This window comes from Vicia villosa, unplaced genomic scaffold (genome assembly GCF_029867415.1).
Source record: "Vicia villosa cultivar HV-30 ecotype Madison, WI unplaced genomic scaffold, Vvil1.0 ctg.004343F_1_1, whole genome shotgun sequence".
NCBI lineage: Eukaryota > Viridiplantae > Streptophyta > Magnoliopsida > Fabales > Fabaceae > Vicia > Vicia villosa.
Window position 1 is genome coordinate 77,760 of NW_026706416.1, and position 21,498 is coordinate 99,257.

General features: G+C 34.7%; 1 protein-coding gene across 1 annotated transcript; it reads right to left on the reverse strand.

Moving 5' to 3' along the window:
• Nucleotides 1-6,832: 6,832 nt before the first annotated feature.
• Nucleotides 6,833-7,293, reverse strand: LOC131641982 (ethylene-responsive transcription factor ERF098-like). Its single transcript, XM_058912276.1, has one exon. The coding sequence runs from the start codon at nucleotides 7,291-7,293 to the stop codon at nucleotides 6,871-6,873; it is 423 nt and encodes a 140-aa protein (XP_058768259.1). The 3' UTR covers nucleotides 6,833-6,870.
• Nucleotides 7,294-21,498: the final 14,205 nt, after the last annotated feature.

Here is a 21,498-nt window from a genome sequence, read left to right on the forward strand (position 1 = left end):
TCACCGGCACGTCAATTCACGACTGCAATGTTTATTATATTTTAATATTATATGTTAATACAATAATATTCAGTGGTTCTGCCTTAGGTGGCAAATCCTAAAAAAGATAAAAAAAAAAAATAAACTGCATACCTGAGAAAGAATGAAAAAACACAATACCTCAGGGGTGCTTCTAGGATAGTGAATGGAACCACAAATTAGGATTTTTCTTTGGCCATTGATGAGAAGAGACTTTCTATCATAAGTAACATTGCATTCACAATCCAAAAACAAAACAAACAACATCATTACCAGTAGTAGCTTTGAAAATGAAGTAGAGTCCATTTCTCAAAGAAGAAGAAGTCGAATAGTGAGTGAATGAGTATGGAGCAGTGAGTATTATGATGCTACAGCTACTTAGTTATTGACTGCTTTTCCATTTCCAAACCACACATGTTCTTTACTTTTGATGTGAAGATACCTTACTTAATTGTGTATGTCAGTTTATCAGTATTTATTGTAGGAGAATTGAAAGGAAAAAAATGGAATTGTTATTTTGAGAGAACCTTTGGGTTTGCTAATGATGTTTTTTGTTGACGAATTGGTTTTGTTAGTGGTACAAAATGACGTTACTTTGTTAGTGTTTTTGGATTGAAGAACATCATTATCTATAATATAAAAATTAGTAGTCGTGAAAAGTCTACAATATTTTTATTTGATTTTTTACCACCACATTAAAATTGTGGTTATTTGGTCTTTGCACAATAAAATTCTTAATTTTATTATTAAAATAATACAACTCTCATATTTTATTAAACTATCCAAATATTTCTCTATTCTCTATTTTTTTCTCTTTCATTATTTTCTCACATTTTTTTTCCAAAATGGTATTTATGATCGAAATATTTTTTAGTCAAAAATAGTATACGGAAAAAATTTATTCGAAAAATCTATTATTGATCTAAATATTTTTATATATGAAAATTTAATAATGATCCAAATATTTTTGTAAATGATACCTAAATAAAAATAATATTTATATACAGAAATAATCTATTATTTACGAAAAATGGTATTTATGATCCAAATATTTTTTATTCAAAAATGGTATACGGCAAAAAATTTGCTATTGATCTAAATATTTTTATATACGAAATTTACATTTGATCCAAATATTTTTGTAAATGATACCTAAACAAAAATGAAGTCTGTATACGGGAAAAAATATATTATTGGTCTAAATATTTTTATATACGAAAAATGGTATTTATGATAAAATATTTTGATTCAAAAATGTTATACGGAAAAAAATCTATTATTGATCTAAATATTTTTATTTACGAAAATTTAATATTGATCCAAATATTTTTGTAAAAGATACATAAAAAATAATATTTGAAAAAATAATATGGGTTTATTTAAGGTTGTATTATACAACAACGGATAATTTGTAAAAGACCCTAAGTTAAGGTACGGGGTGGGGAAATGTATGCATTCAGTGGACAAGAGCCTGATTTTTAGTCCTTTATCAAGCGTATGGACTCAGAGTTTGAACTTGAGGCTGTGAAAATATGGTGGAAACATGATGGTGGTAGTTTAGAAGAAGATATAAAACCCTTTATAGATGATGGATATGCAACTGAGTTAGTTGTGTTTGTTGAGAAATATAATTGTGAGGTTGAAATATTCACTAAGCCCAAACCAAATGGAGTAGAGGAAACATTTATGGATAAGGTAATAGAGAGAAAGAATGGAAAAAGTGAAGTTGAAGTTGAAAAATCTAGTGAATATAGTGATGAATCTGTCAAGGGTGTGCATTTTGAAGAAAGCAAAGAAGAGAGGATAAATGGTTTGATGAAGGGTTTTATGAGGGCTTTGATGATGGCAAACCAAGAAACGCATGTGTTGTAGATGGTGTTACCACAAGTGAGCCATTCAACCATGTTTTTATCACACCAGAGATCGGTTAGAAACATATCATAGAAGAATAGTATATGATACGAGTGATGAACTTAAGTGGAGTAGAAGATGACAGTTGTGATGACAGGCCAAATGTAATTAGGTTCAATGAAGAAGATGAAATTACACAGAATTATATTTTCACGATTGGAATGTAATTTTCCTCATTGAAGTAATTCAATAATGTTATACTAGAGCATAATGTCTTGAATGGTAGGGATGTCAGATTTGAAATAAAATGCTGCAAAGAGGTGTATGATTGTTTGTGTAGAAGAGTTTTAACATCGATAACATTTAGAATTAATACATTGTTTTAGAAGCACCAATGTGGAGAACAAATTTTCTAATAAAAGTGCCAAGGCGGATTAGGTTACAAAAGTCATTGTTGATAGGATGAAGAACAATAATAAGATGAAGGTTAATGATGTAGTGGCAAAAGTTAGGATGAGGTATGCAACTAACATCCCTAGTTGTAGGGCTTTTAAAGCTAGGTAGTTTGCTAGACAAATTGTTGAGGGGGGGCTCTAGCAAGTAATATAGTTTGCTATGGTCATATGGTGCTGAATTGATGAGGGTTTCACCATGAAACACTTTCAAGCTAAACATTCAATCTCCAAGTCTAAGATTTTAACCAAGATTTGAAAGGTGTTACATGTGTTTTGATGGGACAAAGAAAATTGTGAGACAAACATAATATTTTAATCATCTCCTCTTACAAGCCTCATCTTTGGGAAATTTATGGACCGATGTAACACCCCAATTCTACACCGAGCATTTATGCGGAAATTATAATGCGAGAAATCAGAGTAATTAAAAATTTCAAACAACACATTGGAGTATCACATATCAACTTAAAACTTCAACTTGTATTTCATTCAACAATGATACATAGCATTCGAATGACACGGTCAAATATCAGCTTTATTCAACTAAAACAACTTGGAAATATAATTACTTCTTACTATTCAACTTAGAGCTCAACAACTAAAACATCAACAACTTAGTACAACAACTATCATAGAAACAACATAAACAATCATTTATCTCATCCCGAATGCTACGTATCAGAGCGACACACCAACTGGACTCGATGAAACGACAAACTCCCACAGTTATACTCGAGTACCTGCCCATTTCACATGGTAGGAGAAACATCAGCAGAACGGGTGAGATATTAAACTATATAAATAAGATCATGATAAATTATATAACAGGTAAAGAATATAAATGAATCACTGCTTCGCACAACATCAACATAAACAACACCAATGACATCATCAATGAATAGTCATAATATCAACATATAAACATATTCAACAAGTCAACATATAATCATCAATATCATCATATAAGCATCTTCAACAAGTCAACATTTAAGCAACTTCAACAAGTCAACATATAAGAAATTTCAATAAGTCACAAAATACAATCACAATGTAGTCACAAAATGTCACAACTATGAATCACATAAGACACATGGGACATGACTCATGTATATGAATGTGGTACCAATCGGAGCTTCAGCCTCAGTCACCAATTGTCCAATTCAGAGGCACAAGGCATAAGCCTCTGTCACTAATTTGCCAATCCAGGCCGTCACAATATATATATATATATATATATATATTCAAATGTATGCGACTCGATGAATCGAACATCACACAACATCATCATCATCATCATCATCATTTACTTCACAAAATATTCGTCACAAGGCATACACCTATATCACAATTATTACCGATTACTAAAGGTAATAACACTTCACACATATTCCATTGACTTCATATAAACAACGGAATCATTTCAATAATTCACAAAATCAATGGTCGATGTCATTAACAAATAATCACAAAGATATTCATATCAATCCATAAGATAAAATCACAAATTTCGGCCAATTCTCAAAATAATCTCAGTATGCCAATTTATCAAGTAAACCGAATCAACTTCCAGTTATCATTTAACTAAATTAGATATCATATCAATTATCCAAAACGACATCATTGGCATATCAACATATTATTCTCAACATAGATATTCAACCAAAACACGATTACAGTCAAATTCTCAAGATACCTTTATTTACCGACAAACCAAATAATTTATCTAAGTCCAAGTATTTTCCAATCAAATAGACTTATTGAAATTAATTCAACTATTAATTAAATCAACCAATTAATAATAACACTACATTAGTTCCAATTTACTATTTATTTTTTTATTCCAAAACCAATATTTAATATAAAGGATACTCAAATCCACACAATTTCGGTCGATTCGTAAAATAACACAATTTCAACAAAATATCACCACCACATTAACCTACTAATTAAACTTAGCTACCACGTAAACTTTCACCAAATTCCAGACAACTAATTATACCGCTTAATTCGGCTAATTCGACCAAACAGGACAGTTTTCAACTTTTTCAGCATCTTACTACTAACAATTTATCACAACTATTAATTTAATCATTTAATTAATCTTAAACTATATTAATTCAATTCATTTCAATTTACATTTCTAATTCTAGCATCTACTACTACAAATGCTATTGTTCCACACTTTAGTTTGCTACTGTTTCAATTATATTATCATTTCATAAATTAATACAATTAATACAGGACATGTATACATATAGGACATGCTATTGTTAAATGTTATTGTTCCACACTTAACTTTATTTTTACCATATAATGTATACATAGTATGGAAACAATAAAAAAATAAACAGGACATGTATACAAAATATCAACACATAATTTAGAATCACATGGAACAAGAACAAAAACAAATCAAGGAGTAACGTGTGTGCCGCCCATCACAGCTTCTACTGCCGGGCGTCACACAACTAGGTGTTGCGCCAAAGGCATTAGATGTTCTAGTAATCACTGTCCAGTTATTCAGTCAATCCCAAAAACAGTATTAATGAACAACAACAGTACCGAAAATCATTTGCAAATTTCAAATAGAAAATAAAATTAACACCACACAATGACTAATCTATACCCTAAACCCACATACAATCCATCATATCCCTATTTAGGAAGTAAGAATCCCCCTTACCTTGGATTGAGTGCAACTCTAAGAAGATCCAATGAAAAATTGGAGAAAAATAAATACAACACTTTGGGTCTCCTTCTTCTCCTCTTCACAACCCTAATCCTCTTTCTCTATTTATTCTTTTCTTTCTTTCTCGGTTTCCTCTCTTCTCTCTATGCCACTACTTCTCAAAATGACAAAAAAAAAAAGACCACCACCACTTAGTCACTATTTCATAATGGGTCTAATAAAATACACCCCTTAATACTTAAAGATACCATAATATAAGCCCAATATAATTTATACACTTAGTGTAAAAATAATACTTCCACTTAAACTCCATTAAAATAAAATCCGATTATTTTAATATATCGACTTATTACTCAATGTCTCATATTTTCGGTCTAATCTTAATTACTCTGAAAATTCTCAAAACGCTAAATATTAGCTCATTAATATTTCTAATACTAAAAATATTAAAATTTCCGGTTAAATATCGATCCGCTATCCCGAACTAATAGCGACTAAATCGTCCCAAAACGCCAAAATTTCAATAAACATCACAAATTTCTAAATTAAGCCAATAATTATTTTTCCGGGCGTTACATCCGAAATATTATTCTTAATTATTTTACCATCACATGCCTCATTTTTGAAGGAATGTGGATTGGAAAAAGCTTTTTAAACTATCCAAACTCAATAAAACATGAACATATAACCCAATTTCAAACCCTAGAGTTCTCTACCTATGCCCAACATACTAGTATATGGCTAAATATACAAGTGGTGTCCATAAAATAACAAGTATATGCCATCTCCAAATGGGCCTATATAGCTCATCCCATGACCCGAGTACATGAGTACCCACAACTGCAAACCATTCTATGATTTCCCTAACAAGCAATCGACACCCACCTCCGCAAACCCACCCATTATGAAAAAAGGCGTTACCAGTTGATATATGTGTTTATCGAGCATATTAGAGGCCTTAGCCTTGTTGGAACGTGCACCCTCACTCTATAAAAAAATGAAGAAGGCTTAACATAAACCCTAATCATTGAATCATAATCAAGGTTTTAAAAAGCGGTCTACAACCGCGAATACAGCCGCAACAAAACGGTATCGGAGCCTTCTGATATCGTTATTCACCATTTTAAGGCTTAGAAAAAAATCTCAGACAAAACACCGTTATGGCCGCGACAAAACGCTATGACGACCGCAAAACATCGTTACAATCGTTTACACACTGTTATTGATGCAATTCTTTTGTTTTGAGAGTACAAATAAAATGGCTTTGTAGGAACCAATTGAACTTTTAAACTAAAATTTCTTTTTATTGTAAAAATGGAATCACACTATATTTATATAAATCCTAATATTTTTACAGAAATTCTATTTTTGTGCAATGTTGTGAAAAATTCACACCCCGACGCCCGTTATTTACAACACAACACCAATACCGATCAAAATCGCAAAAACCACAACACGACCATAACGTGATTGCAACCGTTTTTTAAAACCTTGATGATAATCTTAAAACATCAAAAGTTCTAATCAAGTTCTAATTATAAGGTTCATCCCATTCAAACTAGCAAGAATAATAGTCAATGACATTGTCCATTTTTAAATATTGCAGTATACCTATTTGGTCAAAACTTAATTAGATCTTTCAAACTTTTTTCTAATTGTAAAACAAGTTTTAACTCTAATAGCTTAATAAAAAAAGTTTTAACTCTAATATATATTTGATTGCCTTCAAAAATTAGAAAAATGTTTATTAATTATTACAAATGAGAAACCACATATATTTCACGTAAATAAAAGCTAGACCACTCTCTCTTACATGCACGTAATTATAGCTTACTAGCTATAGCTTTAAGATTCTTACTATTCACGTCTAGAGCAACCAGCTGCAGCATCATCTTGCCCCTGAAGGAATTCTTCCAACAACTTGTAGTCCAAGCAATCCAATTGATCAAAAGTATCATCATCATGGTGTTCTTGATAAGAAGAACAAGAAGAGTTAGGCAATGTAGTATTTGAAGTTGAAGTAGTGTTTGGAATATAATAACTAGTAGAATTAGAATGTGCATATTCATTTGGGAAGTTGAGAATGGCTTTGTGACCACGAAAATGAAAAGCAGCAGCATCATAAGCACGTGCAGCTTGCTCAGCAGAATCAAATGTTCCAAGCCAAATACGAGAACCCTTTCTAGTTGGATCACGGATTTCAGCTGCAAATTTACCCCATGGTCTCCTACGAATACCTCTATATCGCACCTCACCATTGTTGTTTCCTTTTCCCTCCATTAAATAACTCTTTTGTTGTTGTATTGTAGTAACTGAGATTGATTATAGTAAGATGGTATAAATTATAATCACATTAAGGATAACCACTATTTATGCATGTAGTGTTTCTGGTAAGCTGGGCTTGAACAGTTGAACTTCTCGAGGGGTCGTAAGTGACGGTTTGAATTTCAAATCCGTTAATTATTTTATATAAATAAAGTGACAGCTGAGTTTGTGTCAGCTGTTTTTCAATTTTGTTTTATTAGACATATAAATTATATGAAGGACAGTACACACGCACGCACTACGTAAGGTTGCGGAGATCTTTGGTCTGATTGAAAGGTTATCTGTGTGGGATTGTGTTTGTTTTCATGAAGTCTGCGTTAATCCAAATTAATCAATTGACAAAAGATCTTATTAAATCATAATTCATAAAGGTTGAAGAAGATTTAATTGGATATAGTTTAAATAAAAAAATTTCGATAAGATTTTATTTTATCGGATTTGCATTGAAGAAAAGATTTAGGATTAAATATTTTTATGGTCCTTATAAATATTGCAGTTTTCATTTTTAGTCCCTCTCTACCTTTAGGCAACGGTTTTTACAAAAAAAAGAACTGTTGCCAAAACCAGCTAAAGTCGTTGCCAAAATCTACGAGGGACTAAAATTGAAACTGTAATATTTATAGGGACCATAAACTTATTTAACCCAAAGATTTATTTAAATATGCCTTGAAGGAAGATTAATTTCGGATTTAATTTATTCAAGATTGAATATGAAAAGATATTAAATAAAGATTCATTTCATGAAGAGATTTAATTTAGATTTGCATTTAATGAGAAAATCTTCAATCTTTATTTAAGATGATTTAAAGTGGGGTTCAGTTTTTGGCAAGAGATTTATTCTGAACTCATTACTTGAGAAGTTGAAATTATGTTTTATATAAAGTAAATATTTTATTTGAATTGTTCAAGATTCAAAATTTTGTTACGTGGACATATGTCATGCCAAATGTTCCATCGATCTGTGAGACATCTGTCTCCGACTGTTATTACGTGAGCAAGATAAATTGAAGTATATCTTATTCTTTTAAGATTTGTTTCATGTTCTGTTATATCACTATACCAAATTTGTCTTTTAGCAGCACCCCTACGAAAGCGCTTTTAGGAAAAAGCGCTGGTATAGGCTTCGCTAAAAACAAAATTAAAAAACACGCTAAAAAAGCGCTCTTATAGGGGGGGGGGTATGAAAGCACTTTTAAAAAGCGCTCTGGTAGGGGGGGGGGGGGGTATGAGAGCGCTTTTCAAAAGCGCTCTGGTAGGGGGGGGTACGAAAGCGCTTTTCAAAAGCGCTCTGGTAGGGGGGAGGAACGAAAGCGTTTTTCAAAAGCGCTCTGGTAGGGGGGTTTAATGAGAGCGCTTTTTAGTCAAAAGCGCTGGTATAGACCAGGCTATGAGAGCGCTTTCCAGAAGCGCTTTAGTAGCCTTTATTAATAAAATTAAAACCAAAAACACGCTTCTACTGTTTCTCACTTTCTCTCTTTCGTTTTCTCTGCACGCGAAACAGAAACCCTCACCGTCTTCTTCATCATCCTCCATCGCCCCTCCGTCCACCACCTTCGGTCCTCCGTCCACCACCATCGGTGCCGTCCACCACCATCGGTCCTCCGTCCACAACCATCGGTGCCATCCACCACCGCGAAGTTCTTCTCCGATTCTCACGACATCTTTCAATTTCGGTAATCTTCACAAACTTTGAATTGAGTTTCGATCATTGGATTTGCTTGTCGTTAGTTCTTGCGAATTTGTTTGAATTATCTGTTTATTACTCGAGATGCAATAGATTTGTTATAATGGAAGTGTTCATAATCTTGCTTTTGTGCATACTAACTGTTTGTGGAATGGATTGAACCAAGTATGTATCAATACTGCCTTGCTTTATGAAAATGTATTGGAATTGCTTGCATCTCCCATAACTGAAAACAGAAGCAAATAAATTGAGTTATTTTATTTTAAAAATTTCTATTGTTATGCTTCAAAGAATACTACTTCATACTGTAGCGGGGAAAATCTGAGATCGAAGCCATTAATTGACTCGACTCAATATTTCAGTGAAAGTCGCCACCGCGCTTTATTGTTTCCAAAGGAAATGGGAAAAGAACGAAAAAAAACCCAAAATTGTTTTTAAAACAAAAAGAGATCATAGGTACGGGTGTTGATTATACGAGGGGAAGGTTTTAAGCACCCCTCATATCTGTGGTACTCCACAGGAACCTTTTTGAAAATCTGTGTTATATAAAAGATATCGTATGCAAAAGAAACAGTTTGTTTGATTTTTAAAATAAGCTCGGCAAGACATTATATCTTGTGCCTACATACCTCCTCGGTGCAATGGAGAAGTCAGAGCTAATGTAGTTCCGCTTTTAAAAGGGAAAAAAAACGTTTTAAAAAGGAATAAGCACATTTACCATCGTCGGGGCGAATACTCAGCCATTGATTTTAAACATGAGAACGAACGAATTCTTTGCGTCACTAATGAGAGAAGGGCGCCAACTCGGATAAAAATCGACAAGTATGCCACTAGCTCTCTCACGTGGAAAAGATTTCGTCGTGTCAATCAATATTAAAATCGTGGGGTATCGCAATCAATGACAATGATTAATCGTGCTTACTTTTGAAAGAAAATGCCAACAAGGGGGTAAATATAGTTTTGAAGAAGATTTTAAAAGGGATTTCAAACATAAGAAGTTTTTTAGAAAAAGAGAGGAGACTTTGAAAATTTAAGAAGTGAGAGGAGATGAAGAGGCTATCCTAGTGCGGGAAAATAAAAGTTTAGGTAGAAACGGTCTAACCAAATAAGAAGCCAACACTTGACATTAAGAGTCAAGGTAGTTTTCCCATCCTTTGGAATATCAATACCAACACATTAACACTTCGGGATCCAGATGAACTTATTATCTTAGCACCACTTTGCATTAAGCACATTAAAATTCTGACGAAAATCGGGCAGAGTAACGGCTGTTTTCGTGTAAAATCCTTATCTCAATGCCTTGGAATTAACCATCAAGGGCTTTCAAGGAAATACCTGCATACACAAACAGACAACAATCCAATGCCAGACAGACAGAACAATCACAGAGTAATAACAGAATAAGGGTCCAGAGGCACTAAGTCCATAAGTCCGAATCTCCAAAATGCTAGGGATAGTAACCGATAGTCCAAAAGAGAGCCTTAAGCGTTTTTTAAATTTTTGTTGTTTATTAGTATTTTAGCATAAAAGTAAAGTATGGTCCAAGTGGACAAAAGAAAAATAGCGGAAGCATAAACATAGTGTCCAAATGGACAAAGAGAAAATAGCGGAATATAAACGTCCAAATGGACAAAGAGAAAATGGCGGAAACATAAACATGATGAAATGCTAAAATAAAGCAATAAAGCGAGAAATATAAAGAGCAATATGATAAATTGCGGAAATTAAAGTTAGTTGTTAGATGTTAAAGATAACCATCTTGAAACTTGTCAAGTATGTTATCAAAGTTAGTAATGGAGATCGATGGTGAGTGAAGGATGTTCTCGGATTTAAATTCAATGGAAATTTATCAGAAGCTTGATAAAATCATAGCGACTACACGATAAACTTCCATAAGTCTTAAATCAACCGCATACAATTCTCTTCCATATTTGATCTTTTTATTTCGGGACACGAAATGTTGCGCTATGTTAAGCAGATCGCCAAGTGACTTATGTAGAAGTCACCCTACAACGAGGCCGGTCAACAATCTTTGTGCTAATGCATGCTAGAAAACGATATGTAGATCGTTCTCCGAAAGCAATACCGCACGAAAAGAAAAATAAGGAGCGATCTCGTCTTCACCAAGAATCCATAAGAATTCTCAAGGTATCAAAGACTTTCATCGATCAAAAGAAAAAGAAATAAAAGATGAAACCACATTAAAAATCTCCTTCCATCTTTAAGCTCAATCACTTAATATTGCGGATTCGGATTTTCATCCTATCGACGCCCTAAGTCCATTGATATTAAAGAGAAATTAGGCCTCTAATTTGTGATTCAAAGAAAAAAAGAATGGAGTAGAAGAAGAGAGATATATCACAAACTCTCACCAAATGGATCATCAAGTATTAAATCCATAAAAGAAATTTAAAGCTATTTTTTTGATATTTTGATATATAATAAAAAAAACTAATACTAATATATTTTTTTGTATTTTTGATATCAAAGTATTATGAAGTAAACAAAATAAACTAAATCAATTAGAAACAAAAAATAAAAAAAAGGTTTATAAAAAAAGAAAAAGACTAAATAAAATAATGAAAAGAGAGGGGTATGGATCGCCTGGAGTTGGTGTAGATGGAAATCCGATTGGGCCTTTCAGAAATCACTCAAGCCCACAATCAACAATAAACCCTAACAAAACTCAATGGAGATTAAAATGCTCGCTTCCCCTGTTCCAATTTGGTCCGCCTCTGTTTCTATTTCTCTATGTTTTCTTTTCACGCTTCTTGTTCTCAAACTTCTCCTTCTTCACGATTTCTTCTTTTACGATTTCCTCTATTTCTTCTCACTCGGTCTCTCCTTTATAGAACAAGAGCAAAGAACCTGCGCTAATCAATCAAACATGATGATGTATCAATAATAACGGCCACAAGCATCAACCATTCAAGATGCAAAACAAATTACGGCAACAAAATCAAATGAACGAAAAAAAACAGTGCATCGTTGCAGATTGTTGTTGTGCGATATTGAAGTGTTGTCGTTGCGGTGATGGATTGATGTTGATGAGTGTTTGCGTCTGAAGCTTTTCGGATTTGGCGAAGCTGAGCTGTGTATACGCGGCAAGTTCAGTTTGCGGCTGAACGTTGTTGTTCGAAGGTGAAGGTAAACTGAATCGATGAAGATAATTCTGCAGGTAGTATGTGGCTGAGTGTTGAAGGTTACTGGAATCGTATGGTGGAGAAAACGAAATGGATAGTTGAAGGTTAAAGTGAAAATTGAAGATGATGTATGGTATGAGCAGAAGGTTAGTTTGATGATGATGGAATTATAAGGTTATTCTGCAGAATTTGGAAGTTTGTTGATGATGATTATGGATCGGTTTTGGTGGAGGAACGGCGGTTCAGTGTGAGTTGGATTTGCAGGTTTTATGGATTGTTGAAGTTTCTGAATGAGAAGCAGAGGTTTGGTTTTGATATGAATTGGAGGAGAGTTTGGATTTCAATTTGGCAGAGTAACTCTGCATTTTTCTCCTCCCCCATTCTGTGTTCATGAGCAATGTATTTATAGGAGAGTTAAGGTGAGGGTAGAATGATAATTTTGAGTCAAGAATTGGATGAGAAGGCAAAAGTTTGTTGTGATTTTCAGCTGATTTTGTGGGAGAATCCGATGGAATTTTGCTGAAGCGTGTGAATTGGTGAAGGATTCGTGAAAGGTGGTGAAATCGTGACTGGTGCTGAGGTGTCTTGGAGGAGAAAAACGTGACTTCAGTCTCTGCAAAATATCTCCTTTTTTTCTTATATTTTTTACCGTATGAGTTTTTCTTTGTATGAAGGTGGGCTCCTCACAATTCCTCATGGCCCAATTTGGCTCATGGCTTCTTGATTTCATCTCTTGAACCAAAACAAAACGGGCTCTATCAATAATAGATCAATGGGCTTTATGAAATATGGGCTTGCAATTGACTTCACAAATATGGCTTAGAACTTGAATTGAATTAACAAATATGCACATGGGCCTTTGATTGAATTGTACCTCTTTTAATATTGCACCTATTAAAACAAAAAGAAAAATACAAACAAATAACAAAAATAATATGATAAAATGATTTATTAATTTTAATTCAAAATTCAAATTAAATCTAAAATGAATTAAGAATTAAAAATATAAATCTAAAATTGTTAATAAAATCAATGGAATATGATATTAAATCAGAAACTCTAATGAAGCGCGCAAAATGAATGCATACATATATTTTTTTGATTTTTCATATGAAATGGGAATTGACACATAAAATGCGGGTCAAAAATTGGGGTATGACAGATGCCCCTATTTAAGTTTCTTCTATCCGGAGATATGAAGATTGAAATCTTCGTCTCGACGTGATTGAAGAGACTTAAATACAGAATACACAATTTTTGGCCCAACGATGCCTTGCAATGATTATGATTATGAATGCATATGATTTCCACGAGAGGGAAACAAGACACCACCGGGGAGAAGAAAAGATAGACTTTACTGGGGGAACGAGACTTTGCTGGGAAAAGAAACTTCACTGGGGAAAATATTTCGCACCAGAATGGTTAAAGCATCATCTTTCACTAGAGATGAAAGAATACACCAACTTTTACTGAAGGTGAACTACCGACTTTTACTGAAGGTAGGAAAGAACCTCAACATCGACTTTTTACTGGAAGATGTGGATACAAAAGAAAACACCAACTTTTACTAAAGGTGGACTACCAGCTTTTACTGAAGATGGACTACCAGCTTTTACTGAAGGTAGAAAAAAGAAAACACCGACTTTTACTGAAGGTGAACTACCAGCTTTTACTGAAGGTAGAAAATGATCTAAACATCGTCTTTTTACTGAAAGATGCTAGAACAAAAGGCTTTTCTAAACACCAGCTTTTACTGAAGGTGTAGGAATAGCATCACCTGAATACCGACTTTTACTGAAGGTACAGGAATTTTTATCTGAACATCAACTTTTTACTGGAAGATGCAGGAAACTTCTTATGAACATCAACGTTTACTGAAGATGCAAGAGACACCAACTTTTACTGAAGGTGAGCTACCAACTTTTACTGAAGGTAGGAAAACAAGAATACACCGACTTTTATTGAAGGTGAGCTACCAATTCAATAGTTGAAGGTAGAAGAAAATTGAATTATCTCCTCAATAGTTGACGATAAGCTACCAACTCAATAGTTGAAGGTAGAGAAAATTGAATCACCGCCTCAATAGTTGACGATAAGCCACCAACTCAATAGTTGAAGGTAGAAGAAAATTGAATTACCGCCTCAATAGTTGACGATAAGCTACCAACTCAATAGTTGAAGGTAGAGAAAGATTGAATTACCGCCTCAACAGTTGACGATAAACTGCTCAGAATAATAAGCTGCCGCTAAGAATAGGGATCAACTTCTTCTTTAATCAAGGACGTGGCTTGAGAAAGGGAACTGGATGCAAACAGTCACTTCTGATGAAGGGACTTACCATTTGTTGAGCTTCTTCCATTTGGATACAAACTGTCACTTATACTGAAGCGACTTACCATTTGCTGAGCTTCTTCCACTTGAATCAAGAAGTTCATAAAGCCTGAGAGATTATCACTTGCTTTGAAGATAAGATTGGTACGTGAAGACATACAAACTTGCTCAAATAAATAGGTTTCCATTTGTTGTCAACCAAAACATGATGGGGATAACATAAGTTGCTCAAAGTCAAAACCTGCCCCTTGCTTTCAAGCACAAATTCCAACACTGATGGAAAATAAGTATTTCAATATCTGATATCAATCATAAACAGATTCTCCATTGTTAAGGAAAACAAAATCCTCAAGAGGTGCAAAATAAATGCCTTCTCGATCTAGGTTTCTCATCCTAGAGAGGTTCCAACATAGTACTTCAAGAGATCAAAGTTCAACTCCACGAATAAACTGGATAGAAACGGCCAAACAAGACTCTGGCAAATGAGGAATGAACTCAAATGGGGATTAGTTCCATCCTGATAAATGAGCTGAGGAGGAACCCTGAAGCAAAATTTTTCCACGTGGAACAAACTCTGTGGGGAATTAGAAAGGATAAACACTTTCTGCTTAAGGTAGACACTCTAATGGAAAGAGATCATGTATTTTGAGGAATCAAAGAGAATGAATCAAAACATTAAGAAATGCAAAATGGATATGAATATATTTTTCTTTTTAATTTTTTATGCATGTTGTATGTATGAATGAATGAATGAATGTCATGCATATGCTGACAAAACAAACACAAAAATACTAGGAAGTGACAAGACATCAAAATAAAACAGACCCTTGGTGAATCTCAAAAAGTTGGATATATCAAAAGACATCCTTCTGAAGACCCATGCTAAGAACACGGATGAGGATTCAATTGTAGATAAACCGAGGCAGTTGGAGGAACAAAGTCCTGTTATAAGGCTCAAGAGAAAGATACCAACTGAGGAGAAAATCGAAAGTCAAACTTCAAACATCCATAAACCCACTGAAGGGATAACAACATGAACTCCACTCTGAGGGAAAATGAAAAATTTATTGGAGATACCCACCAAGCAAACTCTTTGGGAACTATCAACCTTTGAGAGAGATAACATATCATCAATTTCTACTAAAAGGGATGGAAGAACATATTCTTGCAAACTATGTTATGGAGATCAAACATCATTCTGAATTTGTTGGAAAATAAGAAGTTATCATCATAGCAAAAGGTTGACTCATGGGGATTTTAGTTCAAAACTCAACACAAGGTGAGAGAGAAAACCCAACAGTCAACTACCATCTCAAAACTTCTTAGTAGAGAGTGACATACTCTGGATTGATCATGACCTCTGTACTTCAAGATACTAAGCTGATCAATGTAAATTTTTTATTCACAACTTGCCCCAGACTGCATGGTCTATGAGAGGAACTTGCTTCAAGAGGATTCATAGAGATCCTTGGCATCATAAGGACTTAGAATAATCTGCCCCAGATTAACATCTTCTTGGAGAGATTGGTCGAATCTCGACGTAATTGCCCCAGATTGACTGTAGTTATCACATTCTTTTGCTCGACAGTGTCTTCAAGCTTTTCCCCATGATGGTAATCAAACTTGAAAAAGCAACATATTGGGAAAATAACATGCCCCTGGCAATGTTTTAGTTTTCTACTGATGATCAGATGTAAACTTCCTGGATGTCAAGCAAATGTTTACAAGCAGATAAATGTTTATTCTGAGAAGGATAATTAAAATGCAACAATTATGTAAGTCTTGAAGTTTTATTAAAAGATGTCACAAAACCTTGTGAACGAATCACTGGTTAAGGAAATGACATTTATTTTTGTATGCATATGATACCAACACAAGTTTTCAGCATAATCGATAGGAGTCAGGAACACTTTCTTGTTTTAAGTATGCTTTCGAAATAAACCCTGCTTCAATTAGGACTTTTAAGGGTTGTAACTTGGCCAGGTTCACAGTTTTTCAGAAAAAAGATTTTTAGGCTCAAAGTTTATTTAGCCCACCCCATCTTCGTGATGTTCTCCAGTCCTATGTTCAGTTAACTTAACACGAGTATTCATCTCTCAAAAGGATTTTGTGTTATTAAGGATCCAATGAAACTTTCTTGGAGTAACAGTCACCCTTCTTGTCTTCGTGTTTGCATTCACACGGATTTGTTCTTTGATGAGGACTTTTGAGGATAGTCCTTTATTTTCACTTTTCAAATTTATTTTTTATTTTCCCTAACTTTTGCCTGGACTGATTCTTTTGAATTGGTCATCCAGCGGGATGCTCTAACTTTTGCCTAAGTCACTTGTTTTCAAGTTTCCGACTTAGCGAGCTTTTTTTTCTTTTTTTTTTTCTTCTCTCTTTTTTTATTCTTTTTTCTTTTGATTTGAACAAATCGTGTGACATTGACTTTGTCTTGACTTTTTGAGAGGGTTGTGACTGCCTCATTTCTTGGCGGATGAAGGATAACCATTGTGGTTTCACATTTTCATGCCTTTCGATGCGTGGGGAATAACCATTGTGGTTTTCCATGATCCAACCATTGATGTGGATATGACGTGATTGACACTTGGATGCATAATCCTTTTTGAAAGATGAACACTCGGCCAAATCAACTGAACACTACCCTGCCCCAGGTTAAAAATTAGGGTTTTTCGTTTAGAAAAGAAACTCCTACTTCAAGGCTCAAAGGGGTTAACAAGGGATTATCTTCCTTATATCTCCGGTGTTTGGGAATTTGAAACAATGCCTGTACATCATCAACAGGGTTTTATTCAAAAGCATACAACCAGAAATTTTGCGTTTTCAGATCATCATCCTCCCTCCAATCTTTGCATAAGCAAGAGTTTGGCAAAAGCACTTGGTATCATAATGCATAAAAAACAAATAAACATGAGTGAAACGAATGGATTACTTCAAGACAAACATTATCATTGCATTAACATTAGCATTCAAACACAAACAAGTTTCTACCTGCAACAGTGCATTGAAAAACAAGAAATATTACAAATGAAAATCAGTAAGAATTCTAAAAACTGAGAAAACTCTCTCCATCAGGACATATGCTAAAAGAAACAACTTTCGAACTTCAGGCTACCATCAATAGTGATTCAATCATGCTTTGGCAAAGGATTGACTTGAACATCAGAACCAACATCTCGGAAAGTCAAAATACCAGCATGGATTAATCTTTGAACTTCAATCTTGAGAGGCCAGCAATCCTCTAAGCCATGTCCATGAGCATTCTGATGAAAAGCACAAGTGGCGTCAGCTTTGTACCACCAAGGGAGTTTCTCGGGAACAGGAGGCGGTGACCTTATCTGAACCAAATTCTTACGAACCAAAGCAGGGTACAATTCTGTGTAAGTCATGGGGATGGGATCAAAATTCCCCTTTTGAGATTGATTTTGCTCGTTCGGTGGAGGAGCTCGTTGACGAGTACTCTGCTGATAATCTGGAATTGCATGAACTGAATTAGATACAGGAATGACATAGGAAACATGGTGATGTTGATGATGATTATTTCCTCCCATGATTAACTTCTTTGAAAAGTCATTACCAAACTTCTTCACACTACCAGCTGAGTTACCTTCTTCAAGCAAACATTCCTTTCGAACATCCTTTTCTAGAAGCGCTTATCCACGTCTCCATGGGAGTCAGTAGGTGTACGGACTACTATCCCCTTAGGAAAGGATGAGTTCAAAGTTTCAAGAAAGACCTTTGCCATCCTTTCTTCCATCATAGGGGGATTGACTTGGGAAGCAACTAGAGCCTCAACCAGAGCAGTCAGATGCTCCATACCAGCCTTCAGAGTAATCACCTCTTCACGGAGTTCACGAATCTCTTGCTTAATGCTTTCCATTTCTTCTTAGCACGAGTGTTGTACTGATGATACCATGAGATAGGAAATAAGGCTCTAGAAAAACTTCTTTAGAAAGCAGGACCAAATGCAGAATGATGCATGCAATGCCAATGATTTGTTTTAATTTTTGAGTTTCAAGGAACTTAAGATATTAACTTGTAAACACTCAAACATTGGACTAAAGCTTCGATTAAGTTATCATCAAAATCAATCATCCATTTTGGTGGATTAGAATTTTCACCCCATCAACACCCAAGATCCATTGAGTTTGATGAAACTTATGATGTTTACAAGGAAAGACCTCTAAGTTCCTTGAAAACCAAAAGAAAAAGAGTTTTCATGGATGCATGAATGCATGGTTTATGCATCAACCACAATCAAGAGCACATCAAGTCACACAAAATCACACAAGCAAGATTCAAAAGTTCGACGTCACGAGCATGGAGTCATGGGTCTACCCAACCACAAGGTGTGTACTAATGTGTTTTTGTACCTGTAGAACGGGTTCTAAAAGTTCCCAAGGTCTGCATTCCATCTCGAGAATATTATCGGCTTAAGCGATTGACTCACCAACCAACAATATTCTAAAGAGAAACTCGCTCGAGTGTAGTATCGCGTGACAACCAATTGGGACTTCACCCAACTAGTCTCCGCACTACGTCCTAAAAGGATAAGATGAGTTAAGGGGTTCTAAGGTCCTCAGCTTTACAGACCCAACCAAAAGTAACAATGCTTTCACGACTGACTCGTTCAACACTATCACCTTTAGCCAAGCCATCCTCCACTGAGTGGTGGATCTCAAGTCAGCTCACGAAGGAATAACTCCACATAAGCCAAAATGACTATACCACCGCCTATCTTAATGTACTCAAGTCCGGGTATAGGACTTATCTCACATAGAGAAACCACCAGGCACCAAAATAAAAAGAACAAACAAAACAGACAAAGCACACAATAATATATACAAATAATAATATACACAGATAAACAAAAATAGGCTTAACACACAAAGATACACCAATAATTTGATCAGTATCCCCAGTGAAGTCGCCATTTTTCTGTAGCGGGGAAAATCTGAGATCGAAGCCATTAATTGACTCGACTCAATATTTCAGTGAAAGTCGCCACCGCGCTTTATTGTTTCCAAAGGAAATGGGAAAAGAACGAAAAAAAACCCAAAATTGTTTTTAAAACAAAAAGAGATCATAGGTACGGGTGTTGATTATACGAGGGGAAGGTTTTAAGCACCCCTCATATCTGTGGTACTCCACAGGAACCTTTTTGAAAATCTGTGTTATATAAAAGATATCGTATGCAAAAGAAACAGTTTGTTTGATTTTTAAAATAAGCTCGGCAAGACATTATATCTTGTGCCTACATACCTCCTCGGTGCAATGGAGAAGTCAGAGCTAATGTAGTTCCGCTTTTAAAAGGGAAAAAAAACGTTTTAAAAAGGAATAAGCACATTTACCATCGTCGGGGCGAATACTCAGCCATTGATTTTAAACATGAGAACGAACGAATTCTTTGCGTCACTAATGAGAGAAGGGCGCCAACTCGGATAAAAATCGACAAGTATGCCACTAGCTCTCTCACGTGGAAAAGATTTCGTCGTGTCAATCAATATTAAAATCGTGGGGTATCGCAATCAATGACAATGATTAATCGTGCTTACTTTTGAAAGAAAATGCCAACAAGGGGGTAAATATAGTTTTGAAGAAGATTTTAAAAGGGATTTCAAACATAAGAAGTTTTTTAGAAAAAGAGAGGAGACTTTGAAAATTTAAGAAGTGAGAGGAGATGAAGAGGCTATCCTAGTGCGGGAAAATAAAAGTTTAGGTAGAAACGGTCTAACCAAATAAGAAGCCAACACTTGACATTAAGAGTCAAGGTAGTTTTCCCATCCTTTGGAATATCAATACCAACACATTAACACTTCGGGATCCAGATGAACTTATTATCTTAGCACCACTTTGCATTAAGCACATTAAAATTCTGACGAAAATCGGGCAGAGTAACGGCTGTTTTCGTGTAAAATCCTTATCTCAATGCCTTGGAATTAACCATCAAGGGCTTTCAAGGAAATACCTGCATACACAAACAGACAACAATCCAATGCCAGACAGACAGAACAATCACAGAGTAATAACAGAATAAGGGTCCAGAGGCACTAAGTCCATAAGTCCGAATCTCCAAAATGCTAGGGATAGTAACCGATAGTCCAAAAGAGAGCCTTAAGCGTTTTTTAAATTTTTGTTGTTTATTAGTATTTTAGCATAAAAGTAAAGTATGGTCCAAGTGGACAAAAGAAAAATAGCGGAAGCATAAACATAGTGTCCAAATGGACAAAGAGAAAATAGCGGAATATAAACGTCCAAATGGACAAAGAGAAAATGGCGGAAACATAAACATGATGAAATGCTAAAATAAAGCAATAAAGCGAGAAATATAAAGAGCAATATGATAAATTGCGGAAATTAAAGTTAGTTGTTAGATGTTAAAGATAACCATCTTGAAACTTGTCAAGTATGTTATCAAAGTTAGTAATGGAGATCGATGGTGAGTGAAGGATGTTCTCGGATTTAAATTCAATGGAAATTTATCAGAAGCTTGATAAAATCATAGCGACTACACGATAAACTTCCATAAGTCTTAAATCAACCGCATACAATTCTCTTCCATATTTGATCTTTTTATTTCGGGACACGAAATGTTGCGCTATGTTAAGCAGATCGCCAAGTGACTTATGTAGAAGTCACCCTACAACGAGGCCGGTCAACAATCTTTGTGCTAATGCATGCTAGAAAACGATATGTAGATCGTTCTCCGAAAGCAATACCGCACGAAAAGAAAAATAAGGAGCGATCTCGTCTTCACCAAGAATCCATAAGAATTCTCAAGGTATCAAAGACTTTCATCGATCAAAAGAAAAAGAAATAAAAGATGAAACCACATTAAAAATCTCCTTCCATCTTTAAGCTCAATCACTTAATATTGCGGATTCGGATTTTCATCCTATCGACGCCCTAAGTCCATTGATATTAAAGAGAAATTAGGCCTCTAATTTGTGATTCAAAGAAAAAAAGAATGGAGTAGAAGAAGAGAGATATATCACAAAC

What these genes read in the sequence shown, in the direction of transcription:
- LOC131641982 (XM_058912276.1), bottom strand. Translation starts at nt 7,293, where the DNA reads ATGGAGGGAAAAGGAAACAACAATGGTGAGGTGCGATATAGAGGTATT.